Source organism: Thalassophryne amazonica, chromosome 14 (assembly GCF_902500255.1).
Source record: "Thalassophryne amazonica chromosome 14, fThaAma1.1, whole genome shotgun sequence".
NCBI lineage: Eukaryota > Metazoa > Chordata > Actinopteri > Batrachoidiformes > Batrachoididae > Thalassophryne > Thalassophryne amazonica.
This window is the reverse complement of record NC_047116.1, coordinates 1,345,929-1,366,011: the sequence shown is the minus strand read 5'-3', so window position 1 is coordinate 1,366,011 and position 20,083 is coordinate 1,345,929. Positions and strand designations below refer to the sequence as shown.

General features: G+C 43.5%; 1 protein-coding gene across 1 annotated transcript in view; it reads left to right on the top strand.

Moving 5' to 3' along the window:
- Positions 1-20,083, top strand: part of cerkl (ceramide kinase-like) — a 193,987-nt gene that overhangs the window by 167,361 nt on the left and 6,543 nt on the right. Inside the window, exons 8-11 of the mRNA XM_034186121.1 lie at positions 9,338-9,515; positions 9,643-9,725; positions 9,822-9,930; positions 14,794-14,890. Coding sequence (XP_034042012.1) covers positions 9,338-9,515; positions 9,643-9,725; positions 9,822-9,930; positions 14,794-14,890 — 467 coding nt within the window. The remainder of the gene's footprint in view (positions 1-9,337; positions 9,516-9,642; positions 9,726-9,821; positions 9,931-14,793; positions 14,891-20,083) is intronic.

The window sequence follows — 20,083 nt, the reverse complement described above, 5'->3', positions numbered from 1 at the left end:
AGCCAAGTGCTTGCTCACAGGGGGTCGTTTTGACCGTTGGGGTTTTACATAATTATTGTATGGCTTTGCCTTACAATATAAAGCGTCTTGGGGCAACTGTTTGTTGTGATTTGGCGCTATATAAATAAAATTGATGATGATGACATAGATTAAGGAGCGGTACAACCGGTTTAAAGACGGCCGCACAACGGTGGAGAGCGAGCCACGCTCCGGTCGGCATCAACACGCTGAAATGACCAGATCATTTCCAAAGTGAACGCTGTGGTGATGTGGGACCGTCATGTGACTATCCGAGAAATTGCGGAATAGGTGGACATCAGCACTTTTTTGGCACATTCCACTGTGAAAGAAGATTTGGCCATGAAACGAGTTGCAGCGAAATTCATCGGCACAAAGCTGATGGCGCAGCAACAGCGCCTCCGTGATGAAGTCTCACAGGACATGTAACATGTCCTGACATGTCCAGCTTGTCCACAATTTCTTCGATAGTCACACGACTGAAAAGCCACCGAAAGCCGTCTGAATCTTCCGAATGGTTGACGAGCTAGGCATGTCACAACATGTCCTGTGAGACTTCATCACGGAGGCGCTGTTGCTGCGCCATCAGCTTCGTGCCGATGAATTTCGCTGCAACTCGTTTCATGGCAAAATCTTCTTTCACAGTGGAATGTGCCGAAAAAGTGCTGATGTCCACCTCTTCCACAATTCCTCAGATAATTATACGACGGTCCCACATCACCACAGCGTTCACTTTGGAAATGATCAAGTCATTTCAGCATGTTGATGGCCGACCGGAGCATGGCTCGCTCTCCACCGTTGTGCGGCCGTCTTTAAACCGGTTGTACCGCTCCTTAATCTGTGTGATGCCCAGAGGATCGTCACCGAAAGCCATCTGAATAATCCGAATGGTTTCCACCTGGCTGTCACCCAGTTTGTGGCAAAATGTGATGCAGTTGCGCTGCTCCAGTCATTCTGCCATTTCCTTGCAAAGAAAAAAACGACGAGAGACTCCACCCATCCTCACACAAAGGCTGCTTACAAGCAAATGACGCAACAGACAGGCGTGAAAAAAAAAAATCACATGCGCACGAAGGTTCAAGGTTTGCTCATGCAAACACACGTGATTCAAATCCATCAGGTTTTTGAAAAAAATAAAAAGGTCCGATACTTTTCTAACAGACCTCGTATATATTAGGGCTGCAGCTATCGAATATTTTTGGAATCGAGTATTCTATCGATTATTTTATCGATTAATCGAGTAATTGGATAAAAAAAGTACTTTTTTTATTTTTAAACAATATCTAGAATATCTCCCTAAGCAATGGCACAATGTCGCTGGGCCATCATGTAGATTTTTAAGTTTAGGATGTTCCCTGTCTCTGTTTTCCCAGGTAATTTATTTTTTCAAATTATTAAGAGTTTTGGAGCTTTGTCAAACCATAAGCCCAGGCGCTCTGTGAAATCTTCAGTCTGCGGACAGGACATTCTTTTTTCTTATTGCACATTTCATTTGGACTTTTTATTGCTGTGATTTATTCAGTGTTTAGTGTCTATTTCTACATGCCGTACAGAGCAGCTCAAACCAAAGTCACATTCCTTGTTTTCTGTGGATACTTGGCGAATAACAAAGCCTTTGAAAAAACGGCTGTGGAGTGGAACATATCCACAACAGCTGCACTGATAAATTAACTCTAAAGCCTGTTGATAAAAACTCTTATCAAATCTGAATATAGGCATTTTTTAAAATAGTTAATCATGATTCATTTAAAGTGCACTTCCTTTTGCTTCATCTGCGGAGGTGGAGAGCAGCCAGTGGAGCAAACCACGTTTAAAAAAAAAAATATATATATATATATATATATATATATATATATATATATATATATATACATACGAGGTCTATTAGAAAAGTATCCGACCTTATTATTTTTTTTAAAAACCATATGGATTTGAATCACGTGTGATTGCGTCAGACAAGCTTGAACCCTCGTGCACATGTGTGACTTTTTTCATGCCTGTCGGTTACGTCATTCGCCTGTGAGCAGGCTTTTTGTGAGCACTGGTCCACCCGCTCGTCTATTTTTTATTGCGAATAAATGTCTGAACGATTTGGAGCTTTGCTGCATCAATTTTTTTCCAGAAACTGTGAGACACCTCCAGGTGGACACCGTTCGAAAAATTAATATGGCTTTCAGGGACGATTTTATGGGGATTAAACAGATTACGGGGTGTTACTGCCGCTTTAAGGACGGCCCACAACTGCTGAGAGCGCGGCGCGCTCCGAGTGCCGATCGACAGGCTCAGACCCCGCTGAAACAACCAGATCATTTCCAACGTGAAGGCTTTGTTGATCCGGGACCTCGTCTGACTTTCACAAAAAGGCAGAAGATGTGGACATCAGCACTTTTTCAACACATTCCACCGTTACAGGAGTTTTTTTCATGGAAAGAAAAGCGGAGGGACGTGCCACGGAGCCGTTCATTACGCGAGACAAAACCACCTCGGTGTTGGTCTCACAGGACAGCTTTCAGGTGGATTTCAGACGGATTCCGATTGCTTTCCAGTCGTGTGATTATCTGATTGTGATTGTGCATGACCTGGACATGCCAGAACATGTCCCGTGAGGCTTCATCACGGCGTTGCTTTGCACCGAGCGGCTGCACCGCGATGCGCGGAACTCCTCCGCACATCTGTCTTAATGTGCCGGAAAAGTGCTGATGTCCACGTCTTTTCACAATTCCTGTGCTAGTCAGATGACATACCGGATCAAGACAGCATCCAGTTTAAAAATGAATGGCACATTTCACTGTTACAGGAGTTTTTGTCATGGAAAGAGCAGCGGCTCCACCGCGCGTCACGGTGCAGCCGCTCAGCGAGGTCAGACGAGGTCCCAGATCAACAAAGCCTTCACGTTGGAAATGATCTGGTTGTTCCAGCGGGGTGTCAGCCTGTCGATGGGGGCTGGGAGTGCGCTGCGCTCTCAGGAGTTGTGGGCAGTCCTTAAAGCAGCAGTAACACTCCGTAATCTGTTTAATCCCCATAAAATCATCCCTGAAAGCCATATTAATTTTTCGAACGGTGTCCACCTGGAGGTCTCTCACAGTTTCTGGAAAAAAATTGATGCAGCAAAGATCCAAATTGTTCAGACATTTATTCGCAAAAAAAAATCCGCTGAGAGGGTGGACCAGTGCTCACACAAAGCCTGCTCACAGGCGAATGACGCAACCGACAGGCATGAAAAAACTCACGCATGCACACGAGGGTTCAAGCTTGTCTGACGCAATCACACGTGATTGAAATCCATATGGATTTTAAAAAAATAATAAGGTCGGATACTTTTCTAACAGACCTTGTATATATATATATATATATATATATATATATATATATATATATATATATATATATATATATATATACAGTGAGGAAAATAAGTATTTGAACACCCTGCGGTTTGCAAGTTCTCCAACTTAGAAATCTTGGAGGGGTCTGAAATTTTCATCTTAGGTGCATGTCCACTGTGAGAGACATAATCTAAAAAAAAATCCAGAAATCACAATGTATGATTTTTTAAATAATTTATTTGTATGTTACTGCTGCAAATAAGTATTTGAACACCTGTGAAAATCAATGTTAATATTTGGTACAGTAGCCTTTGTTTAAATTACAGAGGTCAAACGTTTCCTGTAGTTTTTCACCAGGTTTTCACACACTGCAGCAGGGATTTTGGTCCACTCCTCCATACAGATCTTCTCCAAATCTTTCAGGTTTGGAGTTTCAGCTCCCTCCAAAGATTTTCTATTGAGTTCAGGTCTGGAGACTGGCCAGGCCACTCCAGGACCTTGAAATGCTTCTTATGGAGCCCCTCCTTAGTTGCCCTGGCTGTGTGTTTGGGGTCATTGTCATGCTGAAGACCCAGCCATGACCCATCTTCAATGCTCTTACTGAGGGAAGGAGGTTGTTTGCCAAAATCTCACAATACATGACCCCATCCATCCTCCCTTCAATACGGTGCAGCCGTCCTGTCCCCTTTGCAGAAGAGCACCCCCAGAGTATGATGTTTCCACCCCCATGCTTCACGGTTGGGATGGTTTTCTTGGGGTTGTTCTCATCCTCTAAACATGGTAAGTGGAGTTGATTCCAAAAAGCTCTATTCTGGTCTCATCTGACCACATGACAGTGTTGTATAGTAACAAAGTAAAAATATTTCACTACTGTACTTAAGTACGTTTTGGGAGACTTTGTACTTTACTTGAGTTTTTTTTTAATTCAACTTACTTTCAATTTTACTTCACTACATTTCCGACGTTAATTGCATACTTCACTCCGATACTTTTTCTATGCACCATGCCGTTACTAGTTACAAAAAAAAAACATACGAAAAAAGTCGTGTTTTCACCCAGAGACACCACTGATTACTAGTGACTGCAACAAAGTCAGGCCGATTTGTCATGAGGCATGTCCGGTAGGCTTTTTTGCAGTTGTGCACTCGGGGGGTGTTTGTCAAGAAAATGATCATTTCTCTACATTGATTACAGAACCTGCAGCGGGTCTGTAATCAACTTTTCAGCAGCGCGGCTTTGCTTTGAACCTTGAACCAATCGAAGCAGTGATTTGCAGATCGAAGCATTGCTTTGATCTACGATTCACAATCTACGATTCTGGATTCATTGTTTAATTTCGCTTTATCCTAATTTTTCTCCGCTAAAACCCTGAAGAGCATATGTCTGTGAGTTTTCTGTATAATTAATGGCTCAGCGTTCATTGTCATAAGAGTCAAATTGTAATTTTTTAAATGTATTTTTATTCATATATTAAGAATAACAACAACAATAATAGTCTTCATAATAGACAATAATAGTCAATAATAATAGACTAATAATGTTACAATTTTAGAGAAAGAGACAAAAAGAACCTAATGAAACAAAACACAACAGAAAAGATAAAACCATGTAACAATGAACATAAATAAATACATATAGAAATAAATAACTGTTTCCTGTGAACACTTAGTGAGTAGCCTACTCTTGTTTAGGTTTTGAAACCTTGTTTCTGAAGTGTTTTTGTGTGATGTGCACAATTTTCAGTATTTTGACTAATACTACCAGTCATTTACAAGACTAGATAAACTTTGTAATATAAAAAAAAAAATCAGTCCGTTTTTGATTATTAACATTTACTTGTACTTTTACTTTCAATACTTGAGTACATTTAGTTGTACATTACTTGTCATATTTAAGTACAATAAATACTAGATACTTTAAGACTTTTACTTGAGTAGCATTTCAATCAGTGACTTGAACTTCTACCAAAGTCATTTTTTAATGGGTATCTGTACTTTTACTTAAGTGTGATTTTCCGGTACTTTATACAACACTGCCACATGACCTTCTCCCATACCTCCTCTGGATTATCCAGATGGTCACTGGTGAACTTCAAATGGGCCTGGACATGTGCTGGCTTGAGCAGGGGGACCTTGCTGCCCTGCAGGATTTTAAACCATGACAGCATCATGTGTTACTAATGTAATCTTTGTGACTGTGGTCCCATCTCTCTTCAGGTCATTGACCAGGTCCTCCTGTGTAGTTCTGAGCTTTCTCAGAATCATCCTTACCCCACAAAGTGAGATCTTGCATGGAATCCCAGACCGAGGGAGATTGACAGTCATCTTGTGTTTCTTCTACTTTCTAATAAATAATCATAACAGTTGTTGTCTTCTACCAAGCTGTTTGCCTGTTGTCCTGTAGTCCATCCCAGCCTTGTGCAGCTCTACAGTTTTGTCCCTGGTGTCCTTAGACAGCTCTTTGGTCTTGGCTATGGTGGACAGGTTGGAGTGTGATTGATTGAGTGTGTGAACAGGTGTCTTTTATACAGGTAACAAGTTCAAACAGGTGCAGTTAATACAGGTAAAGAGTGCAGAATAAGAGGGCTTCTTAAAGAAAAATTAAAAGGTCTGTGAGAGACAGAATTCTTGCTGGATGGTAGGTGATCAAATACTTATTTGCAGCAGTAACATACAAATAAATTATTTAAAAAATCATACATTGTGATTTCTGGATTTTTTTTTTTTTTTTTTTTTAGATTATGTCTTTCACAGTGGACATGCACCTAAGATGAAAATTTCAGACCCCTCTGTGATTTCTAAGTGGGAGAACTTGCTAAACTGCAGGGTGTTCAAAGAGAAATTGGGACTGGGTGTGTGTGCGCTCCATCACAGCGGTCCCTCTCTTTATCGGCTTGTGACCTCCAACACTCACTAGATTGGTTCGCAGCTGAGTGTGAAGCAGCTGGGATGAGGATCGACACCTGTAAATCTGAGGCCATAGTTCTGAGCAGGAAACTGATGGATTGCCTACTCCGGGTAAGGAACGCAGTCTTGGCCCAAGTGAAGGAGTTCAAGTACCTCTGGGTCTTGTTCACAAGTGAGGGGACAGTGGGGCTTGGGATTGGCTGGAGAATCTGCGCAGCAGGGGCGGTAGTGCATTCAGTCTACCATACTGTTGTGACAAAAGGGAGTTGAGCCAAAAGGTAAAGCTCTAGATCTACTGGTCAGTCTTCGTTCCAACTCTCACCTATGGTCATGAGGGTTGGGTCATGACCGAAAGAATGAGATGGGTACAAGCAGCTGAAATGGGATTCCTTAGGTTACACACTCGGCTGTGAGCTGACCCAGTGACTGCTGGAGGTCACAGGCTGATCAAGCCAACAGGAGCACATTATCTGCAAAAAGCAGTGATGAGACCCTGAGCCCACCAAACTGAAGATGCTCCTCCCCCTCAATATCCTGTCCATGAATATCACAAACAGGATTGGTGACAAGGTGCAGCTCTGATGGAGACCAACCTCCACCAGAAAGGAGTTCGACTTACTTTTTATATAGCACCAAATCACAACAAAGTTTCCTCAAGACATTTCACATAAGTACGGTCTAACTTACCAACCCCCAGAGCAGAAACACAGGCGACACTGGTAACGAAAAACTCCCTCTGATGATTTGAGGCAGAAACCTCAAGCAGACCAGACTCAATGGGGTAACCCTCTGCTTGGGCCATGCTACTAACACATTTTACAAAACGAATATACAGGAAATTTTGCCGGTGCATAGGACAGGAGGGTAGCAGAACCAAACACCACACCCGTGTCTGGAAGAAGCCGCACCTTAAACAGTGTCAGACATTGGAAAGACAACAAATACAGTATAATTTACTCAACTTAGTGCCGAGGACCTGAACACAGCTCTCACTTTGCAAGTACAGAGACTGAATGGCCCTGAGAAATGACCCCTTCACTCCATCCTCCCACAACACTTCCCGCAGTACCTGATCATATGCCTTTTCCAAGTCCACAAAACTTGTAGACTGGATGGGCATACTCCCAGGCACCCTTTAAGATATTTGTGAGAGTGAAGAGCTGGCTGGTTGTTCTACGGCCAGGACAGAACACGCATTGTTCCTCTTCAATCTGAGGCTCATCTGTAAGCCGAACCCTCCTTTCCAGCATCCTGGAGTAGACTTTACCAGGGAGGCTGAGTCGTGTGATAGCACTGTAATTGGCACACACTTTCTGGTCCACTTTTTAAAATATGGGGACCACCACCCCAGTTTGCCACTCAGACACTGTCCCAGACCTCAATGCAATGTTGAAGAGACGTCTCATTCAAGACTGTCCCTCCACACCCAGAGCCTTCAGCATTTCTGGACGTATCTCTTTGACCCCTGGGGTTTTGCCACTGCAGAGTTCCTTGAGTACTTCAGTGACTTCCACCAGAGAAATTGATGATGATCCCTGAGACTGCCTTCCAGCTCTGCCTATACTACAGAGAGCGCTGCAGTCTGATACAGGAGCCCCTCGAAGCGTTCCTTCCAGTGCCCAATTACCTCCTCAGTTAAGGTCAACAGAGTCCCATCCTTAGTGTATACAGCTTGGATATTACCCTGTTTTCCTCTCCTGAGGTGCCTCACAGTCCTCCAGAAGCACCTTGGTGCCAACCGAAAGTCCTCCATGGTTACTCTGAGATCCTCCTACACTTGCTGATGTGCCTTCCTCACAGTGGAGGCAGCCACCCTTCTGGCCTGTCGGTATCTTGCAACTACCTCCAGAGTCTTCCAAAATAAGATATTCCGGAAGGACTCATTTTTACAGTTGGAAGGCTTTCCTGACCACCGGTGTCCACCACGGTGTTCGAGGGTTAAAGCCCCTTGAGGCACTTAAGCCCTTCAGTTCACAGTTTCCCGCTGCAGCTTCACCAATGGAACATTGTCAGTTCTTGTTCAATGCAACCAACCTCTACAGGGATGCCAGAAAAGCTCCGTTGGAGGGGTGAGTTGAACATTTGTCAAACATTGAGTTTCTCCAGGCCCATTTCCAGATCACCCGCACTATCTGCTTGGGCTAACCAGATCTGTTCATAGTCCTCCCCCACCATCTGATCCAACTCACCACCAGAATGTGATCAGTTTTGACAGCTCTGCCCCTCTGTTCGCACGAGTGTCCGGAACATGTGGCCTCAGATGAGATGATACAGCCACAAAATCGATCATCAACCTTCGGCCTAGGGTGCTCTGGTACCGTGTACACTTATGAGCATCCTAATGTTCGAACATAGTGTTTGTTATGGACAGTCTGTGACCAGCACAGAAGTCCAATAACAAATAACCATTTGGGTTTAGATCAGGGAGGCTGTTCCTCCCAATCATGCCTCTCCAGGTTTTTCTGTCATTGCCCACGTGTGTGTTGAAGTCCCCCAGTAGAACAATGGAGTCATCCCCCCCCCACCCGGAGCCCCATATAGGACTCCATTCAGGTACTCCAAGAAGACCCAATCCTCCGAACTTGTTCGGTGCATACCCACCAACAACAGCGTAGTGCTCCACCTCCCGCACAAGTTCTGGCTTCTTCCCTCACAGTGAGGTGATATTCCACGTGCCCAGAGCTAGCCTCTGCCACCTGAGTCTGGTCCGTGAGGCCCTTGACTTTCACTGCCAGGCATGGGACTGTGCACCTGACCCCAGCGTCTCCCCCTGCAGGTGGTGAGGCTACAGGGTGGAGATGGAAGGTCGACATTGCCTTTTCGGGCTGTACCCGTTCAGGCTCTGTGGCAAGCTCAGCCACCAGATGCTAACTGACAGGCCCTGTGTCTCTCCTTGCCTGTCTGTCTGTAAATGGGTTGCATTTCTGTTGCACTTTTCTGTCTGATGTATATGCTCTAAACACTTCATAAGGATACCTCACAGTCACTCACTCACTCACACACACACACAGTCTCCTTCCCTGTGACTGTCTTTCCATCCCAGTCTGTCTCTGTCACTCTATCACTGTCTCTGGCTGTCTCTTGCAGGGCACCTTCAGAAGGTGGACATGTGCAGCTTCTCATCTCTAGGACAATTTATCCGTTTTGGGTTCTCTGCACAGTTTGGCTTTGGTGGGCAAAGTCTGGCAAAAGCGGAGAAGAAAAGATGGATGTCATCATCACGGCGACAAGAATACGCTGTGGTTAAGACTTTGGCCTACATGAGGTAGTCCACACAAAATCGCATAAACCCGTCACCACTAAATGAGACACTGTGTAAATCACTACCATGTTAGACAACGTATAATCCCATTACCATGGTAACTAAATGGTGACTTCTTTGTTTGTCTCAGACCAGAGGAATGTCAGCTGTCTTTTCTCCCAGTGAAGAAGATAAGTAGGAACTTGTTTTCAATAGACCAGGACCCAGAGACAGGTGAGACATGTCTGTTCTGACAGAGGTCATGTGACCTCTTGGTCTGGGTCTGTCCAGTCTGAAACTCATCTGTCTCACTGTGATTGGTCGGTGCAGATGAACAGGAGTCCTGGGTGACCAACCATGGACTGTATCTGAGCATCAGTATCATGTCCATCCCCTGTCTGAGTTCATACACACCTCAAGGACTGGCTCCCAGCACCAGGTACTGCTAACGCTAACTGTTAAAGCAGCACAACGTATGTCATGTGCCAACACAAGGTTTCCAGTCTGGTGGCCTGGAAGAGGCCAAACAAAAATAAAATAAATTTTATTTTGTTGTTTATAGACCTGCTCCGAGTCCGACAGATCTCCTGCACAGGATCCAAACCCTTGTTTGAGTGGGATGCGTTAAAATGAGGGAATGGACAGTTGAGAAGTCATGACACTGTACCATACCACGTGTGTCACCACTCTGTTGAGTCACAGACTGTGGGTGTGTCTAACTCCTGTGGAGGAGGAGTCACAGACTGGGGCAGGTCTAACTGTTATAGTTTGGGGGCAGAGTTCAAGTTAAAACCCCATACGCAGGCAGGATAAACACAAGATGGTAGGGTGCAATAAACAAGGTGATATATATAGTTCCCCAGAAAACTCCAAGACAGTCTATAATGTGAACATGACCAAGTTACACCAAAAAAAACAAACACCCAAAGCAATCTGAAATGTGAACTGACCAAGTTCCACAAAAAAATCCACAGGGCAACAGAAAACACAAAAAGCACAGTGAAGCTCACCGACCAAGAAGGCTGCAGAGAAAATGAACAAAAAGCAGAAACAAAAGTACTGAGGACTACGAGGGGTTAACACAAAAAAACGAAAAAGTCTCTAATGTGAACATGTCCAAGTTCCACCAAAAAAAAAAAAAAAAAAAAATCCACACAAAAAAAACTAAAACAGTCTCTAATGTGAACATGACCAAGTTCCACCAAAACAAATCCACACAAAAAACTAAAACAGTCTCTAATGTGAACATGACCAAGTTCCACCAAAACAAATCCACACAAAAAACTAAAACAGTCTCTAATGTGAACATGACCAAGTTCCACCAAAAAAAAAAAAAAAAAAAATCCACACAAACTAAAAAAGTCTCTAATGTGAACATGACCAAGTTCCACCAAAACAAATCCACACAAAAAACTAAAACAGTCTCTAATGTGAACATGACCAAGTTCCACCAAAAGAATCCACACAAAAAACTAAAACAGTCTCTAATGTGAACATGACCAAGTTCCACCAAACAAAAAAAACAAAAAAAACACCCAAAGCAATCTGAAATGTGAACATGGCCAAGTTCCACCAAAAAAAAAAAAAAAAAAAATCCACACAGAAAACTAAAACAGTCTCTAATGTGAACATGGCCAAGTTCCACCAAAAAAAAAAAAAAAAATCCACAGAAAAAACTAAAACAGTCTCTAATGTGAAAATGACCAAGTTCCACCAAAAAAAAAAATCCACACAAAAAAAGTAAAAAAGTCTCTAATGTGAACATGACCATGTTCCACCAAAAAAAAAAAAAAAAAAAAAAAAAACACCCAAAGCAATCTGAAATGTGAACATGGCCAAGTTCCACCAAAAAAAAAAAAAAAAAAAAAAAAAAAAAAAATCCACACAAAAAACTAAAACAGTCTCTAATGTGAACATGACCAAGTTTCACCAAAAAAAAGAAAAAGAAAAGAAAAAAAAATCCACACAAAAAACTAAAACAGTCTCTAATGTGAACATGGCCAAGTTCCACCAAAAAAAAAAAAAAAAAAAAAATCCACACAAAAAACTAAAACAGTCTCTAATGTGAACATGGCCAAGTTCCACCAAAAAAAAAAAAAAAATCCACACAAAAAACTAAAACAGTCTCTAATGTGAACATGACCAAGTTCCACCAAAAAAAAAATACACACAAAAAACTAAAAAAGTCTCTAATGTGAACATGACCAAGTTCCACCAAAAAAAAAAAAAAAAAAAAAAATCCACACAGAAAAACTAAAAAAGTCTCTAATGTGAACATGAACAAGTTCCACCAAAAAAAAAAAAAAAAAAAAAAAAAATACACACAAAAAACTAAAAAAGTCTCTAATGTGAACATGACCAAGTTCCACCAAAGAAATAAAAAAAAAAATCCACACAAAAAAAACTAAAAAAGTCTCTTAGGTGAACATGACCAGGTTCCACCAAAAAAGAAAAAAAAAAAAAAAATCTACAGCAACAGAAAACACAATCCCAAATAGCACAGTGAAGCTCACCGTCCAAGAAGGCTGCTGAGATAATGAACAAAAATCAGAAACAAAAGTACTGAGGACTACGAGGGGTTAACACACGGAGCAGGTACTTACACATGGAGAAAACACAGGAGCAAAAGCGAGGTGCAAACACAGGTTGGCATAAACAATGAACCATACATATACCATACAGTAAGTGGAATTATGAATGAACATACCCATAATAATACTTAAAGAATTCACCAACAAGCGAATACATACAAAACAAAAAACATCTCAGAACCATGAGACAATGAAAACAAAAAGATGTGACAAACCCACAAACCAGGACAACCAGGAGGAGGAGACACAGACTGAGGGCAGGTCTATCTCCGGTGGAGGAGGAGACACAGACTGAGGGCAGGCCTATCTCCGGTGGAGGAGGAGACACAGACTGAGGGCAGGTCTATCTCCGGTGGAGGAGGAGACACAGACTGAGGGCAGGTCTATCTCCGGTGGAGGAGGAGACACAGACTGAGGGCAGGTCTATCTCCGGTGGAGGAGGAGACACAGACTGAGGACAGGCCTATCTCCGGTGGAGGAGGAGACACAGACTGAGGACAGGCCTATCTCCGGTGGAGGAGGAGACACAGACTGAGGACAGGCCTATCTCCGGTGGAGGAGGAGACACAGACTGAGGGCAGGTCTATCTCTGGTGGAGGAGGAGACACAGACTGAGGACAGGCCTATCTCCGGTGGAGGAGGAGACACAGACTGAGGACAGGCCTATCTCCGGTGGAGGAGGAGACACAGACTGAGGACAGGCCTATCTCCGGTGGAAGAGGAGACACAGACTGAGGACAGGCCTATCTCCGGTGGAGGAGGAGTCACAGACTGAGGACAGGCCTATCTCCGGTGGAGTAGGAAACACAGACTGAGGACAGGCCTATCTCCGGTGGAGGAGGAGACACAGACCGAGGACAGGCCTATCTCCGGTGGAGGAGGAGACACAGACCGAGGACAGGCCTATCTCCGGTGGAAGAGGAGACACAGACCGAGGACAGGCCTATCTCCGGTGGAGGAGGAGTCACAGACCGAGGACAGGCCTATCTCCGGTGGAGGAGGAGACACAGACCGAGGACAGGCCTATCTCCGGTGGAGGAGGAGACACAGACCGAGGACAGGCCTATCTCCGGTGGAGTAGGAAACACAGACCGAGGACAGGCCTATCTCCGGTAGAAGAGGAGACACAGACCGAGGACAGGCCTATCTCCGGTGGAAGAGGAAACACAGACCGAGGACAGGCCTATCTCCGGTGGAGGAGGAGTCACAGACTGAGGACAGGCCTATCTCCGGTGGAAGAGGAAACACAGACCGAGGACAGGCCTATCTCCGGTGGAGGAGGAGTCACAGACTGAGGACAGGCCTATCTCCGGTGGAGTAGGAAACACAGACTGAGGACAGGCCTATCTCCGGTGGAAGAGGAGACACAGACTGAGGACAGGCCTATCTCCGGTGGAGGAGGAGTCACAGACTGAGGACAGGCCTATCTCCGGTGGAAGAGGAAACACAGACTGAGGACAGGCCTATCTCCGGTGGAAGAGGAAACACAGACCGAGGACAGGCCTATCTCCGGTGGAGGAGGAGTCACAGACTGAGGACAGGCCTATCTCCGGTGGAAGAGGAAACACAGACCGAGGACAGGCCTATCTCCGGTGGAGGAGGAGACACAGACTGAGGACAGGCCTATCTCCGGTGGAAGAGGAGACACAGACTGAGGACAGGCCTATCTCCGGTGGAGGAGGAGTCACAGACTGAGGACAGGCCTATCTCCGGTGGAGTAGGAAACACAGACAGAGGACAGGCCTATCTCCGGTGGAGGAGGAGTCACAGACCGAGGACAGGCCTATCTCCGGTGGAGGAGGAGTCACAGACCGAGGACAGGCCTATCTCCGGTGGAAGAGGAGAAACAGACAGAGGACAGGCCTATCTCCGGTGGAGGAGGAGTCACAGACCGAGGACAGGCCTATCTCCGGTGGAGGAGGAGACACAGACAGAGGACAGGCCTATCTCCGGTGGAGGAGGAGACACAGACAGAGGACAGGCCTATCTCCGGTGGAGGAGGAGTCACAGACAGAGGACAGGCCTATCTCCGGTGGAGGAGTACTATAGATTGTGGGTGGGTCTTGTTACACTGAACATGAACATGAACATTATATGAATGCCTCCGCTCAGAGTCTGCAAATGTTGGATAATGTGTACCATGAAGCTTTGAGATTCATAACATCTTATGGTTTTTTTTTATCTCATCACTGTACTTTATATTCTAAAGTTAGTTGGACATCTCTAAGTTCACACTGTCTAGGACATTGGTATGTGTTTATTTACAAAGCCATTCTTGGGAAAATTCCCGACTACCTCTCCTCCTTATTGATTTTAAAGGATGGATCACACAACCTGAGATCATCGAGCTTTGTACAGTTTGTTGTTCCCAGAGTTTGAACTGAACTGGGAAAGAAGGCCTTTCAGTTTTCTGCACCCACTGCATGGAATAATTTGCAGTCTGAATTTAAATTGCAAAACTTTGTCTTTGACTGTTTTTAAATCTGCAGTTAAAATGCTGGAACGCAAACTTTCTGAATGTCATTGTTTTAGCTGATTTTTTATTACACATTTGTATTGTACTGAGTCTCTGTGACTGTTTGTTGAAACTGTGTATTGCTGCCATTTTTGGTCAGGTCTCCCTTGAAAAAGAGATGTTTTGATCTCAATGGGACAAACCTGGTGAAATAAAGGTTACAACAACATGTTCTTTTACTTCCTGTTTATGGCAGGCTGGCCAATGGGAGTGCAGCACTGATTGCAGTTGGAAACGCTTCCAAGTCAGAGTTCATTAAACACCTGAAGGGATACAGCGCCTCTGCTGGACAGGTGAGATGGCACAGTTTGAGTATTTGATTTGAAGTTGTGGTCCATGATCCCGTGTCTCGTCCTCAAATTAACCTGCTGCAGCCTGACTCAGACTGGTTCAAACGAGCCCACTTCCCAGATGTAGTGAGGCCTTCACTGACCCACATGGTGATGTGTCAGCCAGAACAGGGACCTGTATCCATGACAACACCAGGATCAGGACAGTTCTTACTCCTGAGCTGAGTTTCAGATCAGTCAGTGAGAACAGTCATTGATAACCTATTCTGTTCACTGGTGGAACTGATCTTGAATTCGGTGTGTGAATGTGTCAGGCGTCTTTGTTTTGACAGTTTCTGTTTGCCTTTATGAACGCTTCTCAGTTATACTGTCAAATAACTGCAGCGCCACCATTGGGCCAAACATTACAATGCTAGTGTGTGTGTGGATATATATATATATATATATATATATATATATATATATATATGTATATATATATATATATATATATATATATATATATATATATATATGAGGTCTATTAGAAAAGTAACGGACCTTATTATTTTTTTCAAAAACCATATGGATTTGAATCACGTGTGATTACATCAGACATGCTTGAACCCTCGTGGGCATGCGAGAGTTTTTTCACGCCTGTCGGTTACGTCATTCTCCTGTGGGCAGTCTTTGAGTGAGGAGTCGTCCACCCTCTCGTCGTTTTTTCATTGTTTAGGAATGGCTCAGAGACTGTTGCTTTGTTTGATCAAAATTTTTTCAAAAGCTGTAAGGTACAACTGAGTGGACACCATTCGATAAATTCAGCTGGTTTTCGGTAAAAATTTTAACGGCTGATGAGAGATTTTGGTCTGGTAGTGTCGCTTTAAGGACGGCCCACGGCGCCTGACGGCGATCTGCGCTTCGAGGCGGCAGCGTCTCACCGTTTCAAGTTGAAAACTTCCACATTTCAGGCTCTGTTGATCCAGTAAGTCGTCAGACAACAGAGAACTTTAAGAAGTCGTCGGCATGAGGACTTTATTCGGACATTCCATTGTTAACGGACATTTTGTAATGAAAGAACGTGCGGGCAGAGTTGCATGTCAGGGGAGCGCTATTGAGGCTTTTTGCCCCGCCCATGGCGACGCCCCTATGAATTGTAAGAGGTTGTAGTGCTTGACCTGTGGATCAATTTTCATGATGGTATGACAGAATTAAAGCCGTCAAAAGGAAGAACATATTTTCATGGCGAAGCGTTGGTATTCGGCACGCCGCCACATGGACGCCGTTACTCGTAACTTCACGGTGTTCATCGCCTACATTCACCAACTTGTTCTGCATGTTTTAAAAGTGGAATGAAGTTGATTGGGTTAACTATGTGACATCAGGCCCTGTTAAAGTAAAAATAGGACATTTCCTATTACCACCGGGGGGCGCTATGGCGGAGGTGGGAAGTTAATATATGTAGACGTTCAGGGCGGAGACCTCATCATGTCCAGCAAGGTAAGGTTGAAGGATCTACGATTAAGTATGTGTTCGAGACAGCAGTTCGAAGTGAAACGGCGTGCTCCAAAATGCTCGCCAAAGTTTGACGAACCCTAGCAGACACGCCTTTTGACCTACAGAAATTCTTTTGATAACTGTTGATCAGCATGGTGTCATGATGATGTGTTCCAAATTTGAAGATGATTGGATGAAATCTCTAGGACGTGTTAGTTCAAATGTAAGTAGTGGAAATGGCCACCTGAGACAAGGACACTCCACTGACCTGAAGAGGGCAAGGCACCTTTTTCCGGTCGAGAACCATGGCCTCGGATTTGGAGTTGCTGATCTTCATCCTGGACTCTTCACACTCAGCTGCAAACCGCCCCAGTGCACGCTGAAGGTCCTGGCTTGACGAAGCCAACAGGAGCACATCATCTGCAAACAGCAGAGATGAGATTCTGTGGTTGCCCGGTATGGTGGAGCTGGGGCCCCACCCTGGAGTCAGGCCTGGGGTTGGGGTTCGCGCGCGAGCGCCTGGTGGATGGGTCTTAGCCCACGGGGCCTGGCCGGGCTCAGCCCGAAAGAGCGATGTGGGCCCGCCCTCTTGTGGGTTCACCACCTGCAGAGGGGGCCATGGGGGTCGGGTGCAGAGAGGACTGGGTGGCCATAATAATAATAATAATAATAAACAGAACAATTACAATAGGGTCCTCGTAGGACTTTTTCCTACTTGGGCCCTAATGAAAGATTCTGTGGAGACTTTCAAGTCCAGACTTAAGACGCACTTATTTTCCCTTTCGTATGGCTAGCATACTGGTATACTATGTTACTATGCTTGTTATTCTTTTAAATTGATTTTATTAGTAAATGGAGCGTGCCGCAGCCTCAACTTTATCTAAATTGTTAAGTTGTTAGGTGTGATGTTTAATGATAGAATCAACTGGAAACCTCATATTCAACATATTCAAAAGAAAACATCCAAAAGTGTTGCAGTATTAAATAAGGCGAAGCACATTCTTGATGGTAGATCACTACACGCTCTGTATTGTGCATTGATTGCACTTTACTTGACATACTGTGCTGATGTCTGGGGCAATAACTATAAAACTACAGTGCAACCATTATTCATCCTTCAAAAAGGAGCATTAAGAATAATCCACAATGCAGGGTATCGGACCATACCAACCCATTCTTCATTAAGTTGTAGCTATTAAAACTTTATGATTTCATTCAAGACTGTTCAATTGATGTATAAAGGGAAAAATAAGCAATTACCAGTTAGAATTCAAGAATATTTTACACAAAGAGAAGGAATGTATAATTTAAGGGGTTTGTATCATTTTAAAATTGCTGGCGCTCGGACGACCAGGAAAGGCTTCTGTGTCTCCATTTGTGCTCCTAAAATATGGAACAGTCTACCTGAGAAACTGAAGCGATGTCCTGATATCAGCTGGTTCAAATATTTATACAAAGAAATGGTGTTCTCTAGATATGTATTAGATGAAAGTGGTTGAGTTGTGTTGGATGAAGGTGTTATACTTTTCTATTGAAATATGTAGATGGTAACCAGATTGTATTGGGAGCTGTTGGGAAATATTTGTTTTCTTTTAATTGTAATTATGAGCTGCTGTTGTTCAGATTTTGTTTAGAAATGAACGTTTATGAATGGGCACTTATGCCTGGTTTAATTTGATTTCATGGAGGGGTGTAGGCATTGATAAGCTTTGCTTACATTGTTTATTTTGTTTTTTTGTTTTTTCTTACTGTCTTTTTTCTTTGACTACTTTGTTTAAGTTTTGTGTTGTATATGAGTGAAATTTTGTTGCATGCGTGTCTAATATATTCAAATTCAATTAAAAAAATTCAATAAATTCTGGGTCTTTTAGTGAAGCTTAGGGCTAGTGGCCGGCGATCACCTTCTATTCTGTTTATCTTGTTGTTTAATGCCGACAAATTATACTGTATTTGTTGTTTTTCTGATGCCTGATTCTGTTTTTTTTGTCTCTGTTTGAGGTGCAGCTCCATCCAGAGATGGGTGTGGTATCTGTTCCAGAACCATCCTGTGCACCGGCAACATTTCCTGTATGTTCGTTTTGTGAATTGTTTTGTAATTTGTGTCTGTATCATGGCCCAAGCAGCGGGTCACTCCTTTGAGTCTGGTCTGCTTGAGGTTTCTTCCTCAAATCATCAGAGGGAGTTTTTTCTTACCACCATCTCCTGTGTTCTTGCTCTGGGGGTTGGTAAGGTTAAACCTTACTTGTGTGAAGCACCTTGAGGCAACTTTGTTGTGATTTGGCGCTATATAAATGGAATAAATTGAAATGATTCAAAGAATTGTTAATATACACTTTGTTTCTATTGTCTCTTAAGACAGTAGAAGGCAGAAACACGTTTCCTCTCCAAATTCTGTAGTTTGTGTTCATTTCTGTAACAAACAGAATGACTTGAATGATGAAACTGAAAGTTAAACTGATACTGAGAGTTGTTGGGAAGTAAAACTGCTTGAAAAGTTTTTCCAGACGTTTCACTCGGCAGACTACTGTCTTTATTTTACAGTTGTATGCAAACGTTTGGCCCCCCCCCCTGATAATTTTCATGATTTTCCTTTATAAATCATTAGTTGTCTGGATCAGAAATTTCAGTTAAATATGCCATATAGCAGACAAACACACTGATATTTGACAAGTGAAATAAAGTTTCAAGTATTTACCGAAAGTGTGCAATAATTCTTTAAACAAAATTGGGCAGGTGCATAAATTTGGGCACTCTTGTCATTTTATTGATTTGAATTCATTTAGCACTAATTATTGGAACACAAAATTGGTTTGGTAAGCTCACTGACCCTTGACCTCCTTACACAGGTGAATCCAATGATGAGAAAGGGTATTTAAGGTGGTCATATGCAAATGTTTCTCCTCTTTGCATCTCTTCCAATGAGTGGAAACATGGGAGCCTCTAAACAACTCTCAAATGAGCTGAAAACAAAGACTGTTCAAATTGTTCAAAGGAACATAGTGAGAAAATAGAAGACCGCAGGCACAGTACCAGTTAAGGCCCGAAGTGGCAGACCAAGAAAAATCTCAGATAAGCTGAATCGAAGGATGTCATAGTCAACCCACAGACCTGCTCCAAAGACCTACAACATGATCTTGCTACAGATAGTGTCTCTGTGCATCGTTCATCTATACAGTGCACTTTGTACAAAGAGATGCTATGTAATGCAGAAGAAGCCTTTATTGTCTACATGCCACAAACAGAGTCGCTTGAGGTATGCTAAAGCACATTTGGACAAGCCAGCTTCATTTTGGAATAAGGTGCTGTGGACTGATGAAATTAAATTGAGTTATTTGGACATAACAAGGGGCGGTATGCATGGCTGAAAAAGAATACAGCAGGTTCCATCATGCTGTGGGGCTGTGTGGCCAGTGCAGGTACTGGGAATCTTGTTAAAGTTTAGGGTCACATGGATTCCAGTCAATATAAGCAGATTCTTGAGAACAATGTTCATGAATCAGTGACAGTGTTGAAGCTGTGCTGGGGCTGGATCTTTCAACAAGACAACGACCCTAAACACTGCTTAAAATCTACTAAGGCATTCATGCACAGGAACAAGTACAATGTTCTGGAATGGCCATCTCAGTCCCCAGACCTGAATATTATTGAAAATCTGTGGTGTGATTTTAAGTGGGCTGTCCATGCTTGGAAACCAACAAACCTGAGATGTTTTGTAAAGAA